The 13,006-nt window shown below is 39.7% G+C and overlaps 1 protein-coding gene across 2 annotated transcripts in view; it reads left to right on the top strand.

The window, feature by feature from the left end:
- The first annotated feature begins 760 nt into the window (after window positions 1–760).
- Window positions 761–13,006, top strand: part of LOC109737003 (midasin) — a 32,221-nt gene continuing 19,975 nt past the window's right edge. For both annotated transcript variants that reach the window (XM_020296236.4, XM_073510836.1), the window contains exons 1-20: window positions 761–1,217; window positions 3,548–3,626; window positions 3,992–4,263; window positions 4,347–4,508; window positions 4,597–4,745; window positions 5,408–5,517; window positions 5,763–5,882; window positions 6,049–6,127; window positions 6,372–6,494; window positions 6,562–6,661; window positions 6,741–6,837; window positions 7,552–7,683; window positions 7,763–7,819; window positions 7,949–8,125; window positions 8,694–8,819; window positions 9,158–10,900; window positions 11,468–11,535; window positions 11,617–11,812; window positions 11,911–12,015; window positions 12,102–12,407. In XM_020296236.4, coding sequence (XP_020151825.1) covers window positions 802–1,217; window positions 3,548–3,626; window positions 3,992–4,263; window positions 4,347–4,508; window positions 4,597–4,745; window positions 5,408–5,517; window positions 5,763–5,882; window positions 6,049–6,127; window positions 6,372–6,494; window positions 6,562–6,661; window positions 6,741–6,837; window positions 7,552–7,683; window positions 7,763–7,819; window positions 7,949–8,125; window positions 8,694–8,819; window positions 9,158–10,900; window positions 11,468–11,535; window positions 11,617–11,812; window positions 11,911–12,015; window positions 12,102–12,407 — 4,617 coding nt within the window. In that variant the 5' untranslated portion in view covers window positions 761–801. The remainder of the gene's footprint in view (window positions 1,218–3,547; window positions 3,627–3,991; window positions 4,264–4,346; window positions 4,509–4,596; window positions 4,746–5,407; window positions 5,518–5,762; window positions 5,883–6,048; window positions 6,128–6,371; window positions 6,495–6,561; window positions 6,662–6,740; window positions 6,838–7,551; window positions 7,684–7,762; window positions 7,820–7,948; window positions 8,126–8,693; window positions 8,820–9,157; window positions 10,901–11,467; window positions 11,536–11,616; window positions 11,813–11,910; window positions 12,016–12,101; window positions 12,408–13,006) is intronic.

Here is a 13,006-nt window from a genome sequence, read left to right as displayed (position 1 = left end):
ACTCCTCCGAGGCCACCTTACGAATGCAAGTCGCCATCTTCATCCACACATTGTCCGCATCCCCTCCTTCCTCCCAAGGGCCCTCCTTAATGACCCTATCCTTAAACGCCAGAGCTACCTCCCCCTTGAGCTTCCACCACTTCGTTCGACAGACTTTGGCACGCTTATCCCGCTGGACACGAATCCGAAAGCGGAAGTCAGCAACCACCAGCTTATGCTGAGGTACAACACTCTCTTCAGGTATCACCTTACAGTCTAGGCACGCACGCCTATCTTCTCTTCTCGAGAGGATGAAATCAATCTGGCTAGAGTGTTGGCCACTACTAGAAGTCACCAGATGTGATTCTCTGCGTTGGAATTGGCAAAAAATTAAAGTTCTGGAATTGTCCTAAACCAAGTCTATATAAAAATATGTCAACAACTACAAAACAAAAATTACCTCATTAGATTAATTATGAAATGTATTTTCATATTATATACATGCATGTATTTGAATTTATAATTATATATATGTATTTTTCTATAGACTTGATTAAACTTAAAAAAGTTTATAATTTATAAAAATCCTAAGACTTCAATTATTTTGAAACAGAGGGAGCAATAGTTGAGTATAGTAGAGAAAAAAAAAGTTCTAATGAGGTCCCCAACCGAGCCGAACGTGACGGCCACGGCGCCACCTCTGCACCGGCAAGACTCGACCTAAAACCCTAAACCCAGCGCCCCCATATATACGCAACACCCACAGGAACTTGACGACTTCCCTTCCCCCAACCGCCGTTGCCGGTGTCGCTGCCGCCCGACATGTCGCTCGACCGGAGCTTCTCCACCTCCGCCGCCCTCTCGCGCCTCCTCGCCCGCTGCCCCGCGCTCGGCGCCGACCCGTGCCTCCTCGCCCTCGCGTCTGCGCCCGCCGCACCTACCTGGGACGACGTCGCCGCCGCGCTCGCCGAGCCGCTCCTCCACCCACGCTACACCGTCCCCATCATCGGCTGCTTCCGCCCACTCGCGCCCGCACTCGTCGACCACGCCTCTGAGCTCCTCCGCACCGCAGCGCCCGCCCTCCTCGTCGACAGTGTCGCCAGCCAGGAGGAGGAGGTCGGGGAGGGGGATGCCCGCGTCGTTGAGTTCTACCTCTCGAGGGGAAGGGGCTTGCGGCTGCACGAGCTCGCGTGCCTCGCGCTCTCCCGGGCCCTCGACCTTGCCCCCCACTTGATTCGGTAAACTGGCTGTCGTTTCCCACGCCACTCTCGCATGATTCAATGGAATTTAAATTTCGAGTGCTACAATCAACGCGTTTATCTGTTTGCACATCTGTATTTCGGTACAAAAAATTGACTCGTCATTTAGTTCGTTATTACTCAAGTCACCGCAACACTGACCTTCTTTTAGGTATGGACACACCAAAATTTCCATGCCACTAGAAATGTTTGCATTCGTTTAATGGGTCGAGTCACACAGAAGGTTTAACTTTCAATGCTTTGTACTCAGTATAAACGTCTTCTCTGTAGACTTTTGACGATGTGTGGAATCTGACAAATCGTTTTCAGTTTTGACTTTTGAGTTCATCTGAGTCAGGCTCTGTATCAAATTTTCTTCAGTGTTGCGTTCATTTGAGTTAGATTCTGTATTGGTTTATATTTTGTGGTATAATATCCCATATCGTGTACTCTGGGACCAGGTCTATTTTAACACACACGAACCCATTGACCTCCCATGTTCCTGGAGAGCGTTGCATTACATTTGACTTTACAGTTATCAGAAAAGCTAGGGGTTGCGTCACACAAAGTTCTGCATTGACACTTAGAAAGTATGTGTAGTGATATGCCATTTGCTGAGGCTATCTACAATCCTGTTAAAAGGCAACTGCTAAACACTGAAGGGCAATGGAAATCAATTTGTAGATTTTCGCAGTTTGATAAATTATATTAGTGGTATCTCTTGCATTTATATAGGGAAAACAAAAATAGCTACCTTTATGTCGTATGCTACTACATTAATGAGGAAATAATGTAGAAAAAAGAGGTTGGCGGCACTGGTTTGAAGGAAGAATGACCCTTTGAAGAGGGTGGCAGATGGTTCTTGCTGAGGTAAAGAGGAACTAAATCAAGGAGAGGCGGTCTAGACTAATTCATCTAATTTTCTTAATTGTAACAGGACAAGTCCTCTCTTAGTTATCTCCAATAACCAATGCAATGTTATCAAAATAATTAATGCATCTAACCTCAGGTCTTAGCTAACAATAACGATGCGGTCATTTTGATCTGCCAGTTGGACAATTTTTGCTTGACCAGGATCATTGTGTATGGTATGTCCATGCTGTCCTCAGAGTTGAATGTGCGTGAAAATTTGCTGCTTCCTTTTGTGTCACTGTCTCTGTGTCCTGGTTATTTCCTTTAGCAACGACCCTTGGTATTCACAACAATTAACATAGATTTATGTATGATTCAATAATTTGCATGCGGAATTTACCCTAAATGATTTCCGGTGGATCTGCTGTCTATGTTTGGCTAGTTAAACTTCATTCAGTGCTGTTGCCCCATCCTGCCATTAGCCGTTTAGCTTGGAAAGTGACATGGACAGAGGTCTTCATGAAATTCCATTTCTTCCACATATATACTTAGCAAAATATGATCAAAATGTCCTCTAAATCTCCTCTGGTCAGAATTGAGGCAATACCACGTGTACCGTCCATGCCTGTATATAGTGAGTATGGACAATAGTTCCTGCATTTGACAGTCTCTCTGGGTAGGTATTTAATGGTTCACTTAAATCTTGGAATTACATATAGCAAGTCCACGTCACACAGAAAAACTTTATGGCAGGCTTTATTAGTTATTTTATCTTGACAAATCTGTAAAGCTACAGTCCACTAGTCTCAGATAGGATCAAGAATTCAAGAATGCTTACACATGTATTGTAATTTTCAGGCAGGACTTACAGTTTACAAGGCGCTTGCATATTCTTGGATCATCAATTTTACTACTGAAATATGTACTCCCTCCGTCCCATAATATAAGAGCGTTTTTGACACTACATTTGTGTCAAAAACGCTCTTATATAATGGGACGGAGGGAGTATTATACTGTACAAAACAGTACCATTGAATTTGTATATGAAAGACGTTTCTAATAGTATACTTTCGGTGGCATATAACTCACATTTGGTTGATCAAAATGATCTAGGAATACACGTGTGCCTTAACAAACCAAAAAGGAGGGAATATGTTGTGATATTATTTCACTTGGTGCTAGAGTTATTTCTTACATCCCAAGGACTAGTGATAAATTCATTGTATTGAAAAGTAGCATGCAGTGATTTAGTGGTCTACTTCTCAGCAAATCACATAAGCCCATCAGAGAGAACTAATGGATTAGAACTCACAAGACGTATTTGGTTTATTGGTTTGATAAATTTTGTAATAACTGCTGTTCACTTATTATAAATTTCATCTTCCACAGTTACATTAACGATTTCGTGCAATCATGGCATTTAAGTGATGATGGGCTGCTCTATGTTATATAATTAGCTAAAACTGTTATTTTTGCAGACGCGTATTAAAGTATTTCAAGTTTTCTCCACCGCCATTCCAGAGACTTCTTCGTGAAGGTGTTCCATCGCTTACTCAGGTATTAATTTTCATGTGGTAAATTTGAAGCCCATGTTAACTTATTTGCTTGTTCACATAATGTTACTCCCTCTGATCCATATTAATTGTCCCCGATTTAGTACAAGTACAAAGTTGTACTAAATCAGTGACAAAGTAACATTATTTTGATGAATGCAGTGTGTTAATGCGAGTTTAAAAAGTGGAAAGGTAGTGTTGCTAAAATATTTATACATTCTGTGGAGACATAATGGGATTTTTGTGCTGCATATTTTTTTTTGCATGTGGCACTACTAGCCTTTTTCTCTAGGTGCGTCTTCCGCAGAGTTCATACTAATAAACCATTTTTATCAGTGCGGTGACATGATTATTGTTATTTGCTTTCAGGGATTACATCTGTTCCTTGATGCCACCCAAGTATCATACCGGTTTCTAGAATTGGAACCCAGGGTATTTTGTGAACAATGGGACTGGTCTTGCTTTTTGGACCTTGTAAATGGTACAACTGATTATAGGCTAGTGGACGACTCACTTCATAGTGTTGTATTGGATTTAAGATGGTGTGCAATACAAATACTCGTGGTGGTTTTTAAAGCAAGTGATATGGGCAATGCAAGTTTTGGTCTTGGGGCGGATGATGCATTTACATGTTTACTGAGGTTCCTTTTCACACTGTGTTTTAATATTGTTTTCTCTTGATGTCGACTTCCATGTCTCAATGGTACACTTATTGATCTTGTAGATGGAAGGAGTTTTGCACGGACACTTCGTTAGAGAAAGCCTCTTTGTATCTGCAGACTGAGGAAGGCAATTCTAACATTGATTTAACTTCTTTGGCTGATACTTTGTTGGATTGGTCAGAGGTTACAACGGGAAAGGAATATAACATTGGATGTAACATATGGTATGAGCATTTCACCTAACTCCAATTGCTCTATGGCTTGCTAGATTCATCTTGCTTATACAATTTCTAAGTTGTTTTTCTCTGTTAGTCCGTTTGTGCTCACAGCCACTATGCGCAAGAGTCATGAGGTAGCTCTGATGGCAGTTAGCCAGAGGTGGCCTGTACTTCTCTATGGTCCTGTTGGAGCGGGGAAAACCGCACTCATTAATGAGTTGGCACAGAATCGCGGGAATCGAGGTATATATCTGTATCCTGCAACTGGTATAACGTTTAGAAATCTGCTAGAAGGTTTTACGCAAGTTCAAAACTACCCTGAAGGTTCTGCCCAATTGATTTTTCTATAGGATTATGTACTTATATATGTATAAAAGAGAGTGCACATGGAAACTGTTGCATACTCACCTGTAGGGAGTATACCATGGAAACTGTTGTATACTCACCGGTAAAACATTCTATTGTCTGCTAATTTCTGACTTGAAATTTGTTAATATACATGTTGGCCTTTTTATTCCAGAAAAGCATGTACAGCCAGTATTCAGTTTTGTATACAACACAATCTATTTCACTGTTAATGTGTTGACACTTGCACTTGACAATCAGAAAGGGGAAATAGAGGTTCGTTAGATATTTATATCATGAAAATAGCTGCATAGGAATGTTGTGTTCCAGCAATAGAGAGGTGAACTCCCTGTTTTATCATCGAGTACTTGAGTTAAGCCAAACCCATGGTCTGCACTTGTCATAGTAAGTTTGAATGAAAGTGTTCTTTCATTGTAATTTTGTCCATTGAAAACTATATCTTCTCGACACTTTTGGAACTCAACTAATCATGTCATCCCTGATACTGGTAATTCCAGTGCATATTTTTACTAAGTGCTTATTGCCAATTATGTTTGCAGTACTTTTTATCCACATGGACGAGCAAATGGATGGCCGGACATTAGTTGGGAGTTACGTTTGCACTGAAAAACCTGGTGAATTCAAGTGGGCTCCTGGTTCTCTCACACAGGTCTGTACAGGAGCATTGCTCTCTCTCTCTCTCTCTCACACACTCTCTCTCTCTCTCTCTCTCTCTCTCTCTCTCTCTCTCGACTCTGTATGTATCTATGTATGTATCTATGTATCTATGTATGTATGTGTATATAGGTAAATTATCTGGGGCACCGGTGCCTTGGCACCTTGATTTGGTCAGACCCTATATATATTTCTGGGGGATTGTTCTCATATATTTATCTTTACCATCTTATGGGTCAGGCCATTGTCAAAGGGTTTTGGATTGTGTTTGAAGACATCGACAAGGCACCCACTGATGTGCAGTCAATCTTACTACCCTTATTGGAAGGTTCAAGCTCCTTCTCAATTGGGCATGCGGAGGTGAAATTGCCTTTTTCTTTTAATTGTTTAACATAATTATAACTACAATGCGACTGCAAGAGGTGTATTATTTCTGTTGTTAAAAGTACCGAATATGTGTACATTTTGATAAATGCCACTTGCCTGGTGGTGCTTACCAGTTGCGGATTTTTAATTTCTAACGCAGGCAGTTGAAGTTGCCGATGGTTTCCGTTTATTTGCTACTGTCACCACCTCAAAGCATGATTTTTCACATGCCCTGGAAGGTTTGTCCATTTGATTAAAATACTGCATAATATGTTACATCTTGCTTTACTATGCACCACAGAACATTTGTGCTCATAGGTGTGTACTTGAAAATTACATAAAACCAGAGTCATGATACAAACTATTCAACCACAGAGTGATAGTTGTACATTTTTACAACCCCACAACTTCTCATCTTCAATGAGCAAAGTAGTGACCTGTGATAATCTGACAATCATTCATTGTTTGAATCTTTTCAATCAGGGAGGTTAACCTATAGTGGCCTGTGGAGAAAAGTGATGCTGGGAGAACCTAACCGTGAAGACATGGTTAATATAGTTAATGGATGCTACCCAAGCTTGGATACTATCTCCTCTAAACTCATAGGTAGATAGAATTATATTGTCGTTTTTGTTGTTGTTGTGAATTGTGTAACTAACATATCTCCTTGTAGATACCTTTGAGAAGGTCAATTCTCTGGTATCTTACCAGTTTGGTGGGCTCAACTTAGCTGGAGGTTTTTCTGATGGCATTCTACACAGATTCTCATTAAGGTGCATAATTCTTGCTGTTACGGTGTATTTCTTATTTTAACATTCGATGAGAACAATCCTTACAATCTTCATTTGTTAGGGACCTGCTCAAATGGTGTAAGAGAATAGTTGGAGTTGATCTCAACTTTGAGGGTCTGGGACTTGCATCTAGTGGTTACCAATTCATCTATTATGAGGTTTTTGTTTTCTCTTCCTTCTAATATGTATTTTGACATTCTACCTGTGGCTACCGGCCCTTGTCATTGTGGGAAGCCTGCAGTCAAATGTTGTGACTTCATAATCTAGATTTGTCACTTTTAAACATGTTTTGGTTTGCCCTATCTATACTCCCATACCATTATAACTAGAATTAATGTGATGAAAACCAGCTTGTTCAACTTGCATCTTGGACATGATTGAAAGTATTTTTGTTTATGAGTATTCGAATGCGTGCATTGAGAAGACAAAATGACTATTTGATTATTCTGCTTTAATGAATGTAATAACACTTTGAGAACTGAACCATTGTATAATTTTTCATCATCAGGCATGTACTTTACGATCACTTTGGATGCAATACTCCAAAACACTACTATTCTTGGAGTTGAATTCCAATCCCATAATACAAGGCCAATTGTTGGCAGCTAAACTTTGTCTACAGTATTTTTATTTAAGGATATAGTGTTAATGGACTTGCAGTATGGTTATGCTGTATAATGTAGAACAGTACTGCTGCCTGTGAAAAGGCACCTACATAAAGTACATGGAAGGAAACATGATTTTTTTTGATATGCACTCATGTTGCCATGCCATTTTCCTAGTGGGAACCAGTGATTCATAAGAAACAACTTCCCATGGGGATACCATGAGCTTTCCAGGCTCTTAGTAACCTTTGTCTTTCCTAAATCCAGGCTGCTGATATTTTTGCTGCTTCCTTATCATCTCCGGATAAAAGGCAATATGTAGCAAGAGAAATTGCTAGAATATTGGGTTTATTTCATCAGGCAGAAACCATGCATCCTACCGACAAGCCCATTATTCAGGCATGTGTAGCAATTTCTTATCTATAACACATGTTTTGTTTATTTGGTTTTGACAAAATTAATAGTTCCTAAAACACAGGCTCGGCACACCGACTTGCAAGTTGGCAGAGTTACTCTGCAATGCAGCGACAAACCAGTAATTACTATTCCTTTCTTTAGTACATTCTCCCTCTGTAAACTTTTATAAGACGTTTTAGGTCACTACAGAGGTATTATTTTGTAAGCTTCTGTTTGTTTGCTCACTCTGGGTTTAAAAACTATGCAGGCATTAATTCAGAAGGGGCCTTTTGCTGATATTCGCAGCGCACTAGATGTTCTTGAGAGGGTTGCATGTTCAATAAAGTTCAATGAGCCTGTTCTTCTTGTTGGCGAAACCGGCACGGGGAAGACCACTCTCGTGCAAAATCTTGCTTCCTGGCTCAAACAATCTTTGACTGTAGTGGTACGGACAAACAGTAACAAATTACCTTGTGTTGAAAGCATAACTTGTTTACCATTGCAAATCCATTGATTATCAAATTTGTTACCCAGAAATTGATTGTATCTGCTTATGTGGGTGCAAAAGTTTTAATATTGTGGAAAGGATATAATCTCCTAAAGCACCTCTACACCATTCAGCATGTGTCAGTGTTACTGTTTACAAATATTTGAAAGGACAGAAGATTATCAGCTAGTGGCATAAAATCTGTATTTCCATTTTTGCCATGGCATGAAAAGTCCAAAATTTGTTTCTCTTTTGTACTCCCTCCGTTCCTAAATATTTGTCTTTTTAGAGATTTCAAATGGAAATATTTGTCTTTTTAGAGATTTCAAATGGACTACCACATACGGATGTATATAGACATATTTTAGAGTGTAGATTCACTCATTTTGCTCCGTATGTAGGCACTTGTTGAAATCTCTAGAAAGACAAATATTTAGGAACGGAGGGAGTAATTTATATGATCTAGCGGGGTCGCACAATTTTTGAGATTTGCAATATACTAATATCTTGTCTTGACATCTTTCAGAACTTAAGCCAGCAAAGTGATATATCTGATCTCCTCGGTGGATTTAAGCCTACAGATGCTCGGTCAATATGCTTTCCTCTTTATATGGAGTTCAAGGATCTATTTTGTCAAAGTTTTTCTAAAGAGGTGCGGCCATTGTTGGCTTCTTATGGTTTTGCCCCGTACTAACCTGCTCAATATAGCTTACAGTTAGCTTGGGATCTTATTTGTAATAGATCATAAGTTTAAGATGCGCTTACAAGACAAATCTTAAAAATGTTATTTTGTTCAGCTTAAGTCATATAAACTTTCTTTTTGTGGCTCGTGGTTTATTGCAAGGTTGGCTTAAGCTTGAGGGTGAAGTGAACGATAAGTTGCATTATTGACCAAGATTATCTTGTTCATAAGCCTAAGATTTGCATACACCATGCAAGCCATAGAGATCATCTACTTTGATTTATTAATTGAATTGTTTGGTTGTTCAGGCGAATGAAGATCTTTTACGTTATTTTGATGTATACGTAATGGAGAAGAATTGGGTAAAATTATTAAATTCGTTGGCGAAGTGTGCTAAGAATGCTCATAAGCTACTTGAAGGCAAGAAGAGAAAAAGGTCTTTGGGTGAATGGGACTCCCTTTTTTCCAGGCTAAATGTTGCCCATAGTCAACTTGGTTCAGCAAGTGGCATGTCATTTCAGTTTGCAGAGGGTGCTTTTGTTTCAGCTTTAAGAAATGGCCATTGGATTTTGCTTGATGAGGTCAACCTTGCACCTCCAGAGACTCTTCAGAGAATTGGTGCTGTACTGGATGGAGAGAAGGGCACGCTGTGCCTTGCTGAAAGGGGTGATGTGGATTATATTGAACGTCATCCTCGCTTTCGTATGTTTGCTTGCATGAATCCGGCAACGGATGCTGGGAAAAGAGAGTTGCCATATGCTTTTAGGAGCAGATTTACAGAATGCTTTGTTGATGATCTCATGGATGATGATGATCTCCGTCTTTTTGCCAGTAAATATTTGGATGGCCTGCATACTGCTAAAGGAGTTATAGATAGCATTGTTTGTTTCTATAAGGCGGCGAAAAAGGAATCTGAGGAGAAGCTGCAGGATGGAGCCAATCAGAAGCCCCAATTTACTCTGAGATCTCTTTCTCGTGCATTAGGTTATGTAAAAATTGCAGAGAAATCTTTTGGCTTCAGGAAAGCTCTTTATGATGGCTTCTGTATGTTCTTTCTTACAATGCTGGATGTCCCTAGTGCAAAAATCATTAAGAACATAATAGTATCTCTTTTGTTGAATGGAAGAGTGCCACCAAGCATTTCTTTTGCTGACTACTTTGTTGAAAAGCCTAAGCAACTAAATGATTCCGAATCAGATGAATTTTTGTCCAGCTATGTGTTAACCAGCAGTGTTACTGAGCACATTGTCAACCTTGCCCGAGCTGTTTACATTAAAAGATATCCTGTTCTCCTGCAAGGTCCAACATCAAGTGGCAAAACTAGCTTAGTGAGGTATCTTGCTGCAAAAACTGGCCATGAATTTGTCCGCATAAACAACCATGAGCATACTGATCTTCAAGAATATCTTGGTACGTATGTCCCGGACAGTCACGGGAAGCTTCAGTTTCAGGAGGGTGCTTTGGTGAAGGCTGTACGTGAGGGGCACTGGATTGTGTTGGATGAGCTAAATCTTGCACCTTCTGATGTTTTGGAAGCTTTGAATCGGCTGTTAGATGACAACAGGGAGCTGTTTGTTCCAGAGCTTCAAGAGACTATTCCTGCTCATCCTAACTTTATGCTTTTTGCTACTCAAAATCCACCTGTGCTCTATGGGGGACGTAAAATGCTGTCTAGGGCATTCCGCAACCGTTTCATTGAAGTGAATGTTGATGAAATCCCGGAAGATGAGCTAATCACAATTTTGGAGCAGCGCTGTATAGTTGCTCGCAGTTATGCCACAAAAATGGTTCAAGTTATGAAAGATCTGCAAATGCATAGACAAAACAGTAGAGTGTTTGCCGGCAGACATGGTTTCATTACACCAAGAGATTTATTCCGTTGGGCCAATCGGTACCGAACATTCGAGGGGAAGTCATACGAGGATCTGGCTAAGGATGGGTATTTACTTCTTGCAGAGAGATTGAGGGACGACAATGAGAAAATAGTTGTTCAAGAAGCATTGGAACGTCACCTACGTGTTAAACTCAACATCCCTGATCTATATAACTTGGTAAGTTGAATCTTTCTATGGCGTATGGCTAACTATTCATTAACTTTCTTTCTTCTATTCGATGTCATGGTAGATGAAAGTCCACTTTTTTAAAAACACTTGTGGATAAATCATAATGTTGCACTGATATCATGTTATATGGCACTTGATACTAAAATAACATGATTTAAATTTCTGAAAATGCGTGGATGCTGCTTAGCAGGTATTCAATGTAAAAATGAACTGGACTGTTTTTCTAAATGCGAGGTACTAGAAGGTGTCGATTTGTAGTTGATGTACATGTATGAAATTTTGCAATACATTGGAAACTATATGCTGACATACTCTACTAGAGGACGGATGCTATTTGATGGGCGAGGATTCCCATTCTAGAAAATACTTCTTTGTTCTTTTGACATTGTTTGCTCTGCAGTGACCTTTCCCTGTTATGTTATTTATTAATGCAAAAAAATATTAAGTAGAGTTTCTGCATGGCATATTTATGCTTTTCTGTATTTTGATACTTGTTTGATGATTGCTGCATGGCCTTTGAGCCAGTTGTCTAATTGAGTGTTTTTTTCTTTGCAGGAAAGCATCTACGGGGAGAGCTTATCTTCTCATGCTATAAGACAAAGAGTACAAGAAAGCTTTGGACAGTGAGTTCTCATTTACTTTAGGCTACAGCATGTGTTTTTGCCTTCTCCTCATCTAATGCAATATCTTTTTGAGCTTTGCAGTATCACTTGGACGAAAAGTATGTGGAGGTTATTCTTCCTCATTGAGCGTTGTTACAGGTCACGGGAACCTGTCCTCCTTGTTGGTGAAACTGGTGGGGGGAAAACAACAGTATGCCAGGTCTTGAGTGCTGTTCTTGGAGTGAAGTTACACATTTTGAACTGCCACCAATATACTGAGACATCAGACTTCATCGGGGTAGGTTTTGTTGTCTCTCAAGTTTTTACCATGAGTTGTTATTTGCTGTTGCTGTGCTTCAGATATTTGGTTCACTAGCATAATGCTGTTACTTGCAGGGATTTTCTCCTGTGCGTGATAGGTCAACAATAGCGTTGGAGTACAAGCATCTTATTTCAACATTGAAGGGAATGAAAATTTTCATTCATGTTGCTGGAGATGTGGTATGTTCTTTGTTTTTAACATGTGGTATTTCAACAGCAGATTGTACACTTCTCAAATTAGGTAACTGATTCTCTATTGTTCACAGCTATTTCCATCTGATATATCTGGAGCCATTAGCGTCGTGAATCGTATGAATGAAATACTTGATAGATACAGAAAAGAAAAGGAACTGTTTCCGGAGGTGCCACCTCAAGATATTGATGACATGGAGCAAATTAAGTTGAAATTGATGCATCTTCATCAGAAGTCGAAGGCAATTTTTCTTTGGCAGGATGGGCCACTTGTGCAAGCAATGAAGAGCGGAGATCTTTTCCTTATTGACGAAGTTTCTTTGGCTGACGACAGTGTACTTGAACGGCTGAACAGTGTTCTGGAACCTGAAAGAAAATTGGTATGCTTTCTTCAGTTTGCTTCTTTATGCTGGAATTGCCTGCTTTTCTTACTAAAGTAGCAACTCATGGATAATTAGGTTAATAAAAAAGGAGCTGAAATTGCAAATTTAGGGGCCTAATGGATCAACTCGAAAGCTTATGGACCTAAGTGATACAACCTTGCAAATTTGGGCACCTAATAGATGATAAACCTGCAAACTATAGGGCCTAAATAACACAATTTTTAGATGACACATATACATTTTACTCTAAATGTTACTCTCTCCGTCCCATATTATGGGACGGAGGGAGTATTAATATGGGATGGAGGGAGTATTTGTGCATTTACACTGCTGATATTGTTAAGTTCAGTTTCCTGGTGTAGAGGTGTTTGAGCCAGCTTTGCATTGCCATGCTTTGCTGTGGAATCTAGTTACAGTAAATCCTTAGCAATCTGGTAAAATTTTAGGTTTTCATCCATTCATGTAACGTATAGTTTTTAAGCTATAAACTTAGGCACATGTCTTCATTAAAATTCTTTATCGATTTCTCTTATCATGATGGAAAGGCAGATCTTATCTTGTTACTAACTACAAACATTTTTTTGCGGGGATGGTTC

This window comes from Aegilops tauschii, chromosome 1, assembly GCF_002575655.3.
Source record: "Aegilops tauschii subsp. strangulata cultivar AL8/78 chromosome 1, Aet v6.0, whole genome shotgun sequence".
Classification (NCBI taxonomy): Eukaryota; Viridiplantae; Streptophyta; class Magnoliopsida; order Poales; family Poaceae; genus Aegilops; species Aegilops tauschii.
This window is presented reverse-complemented; position numbering and strand designations above follow the sequence as displayed.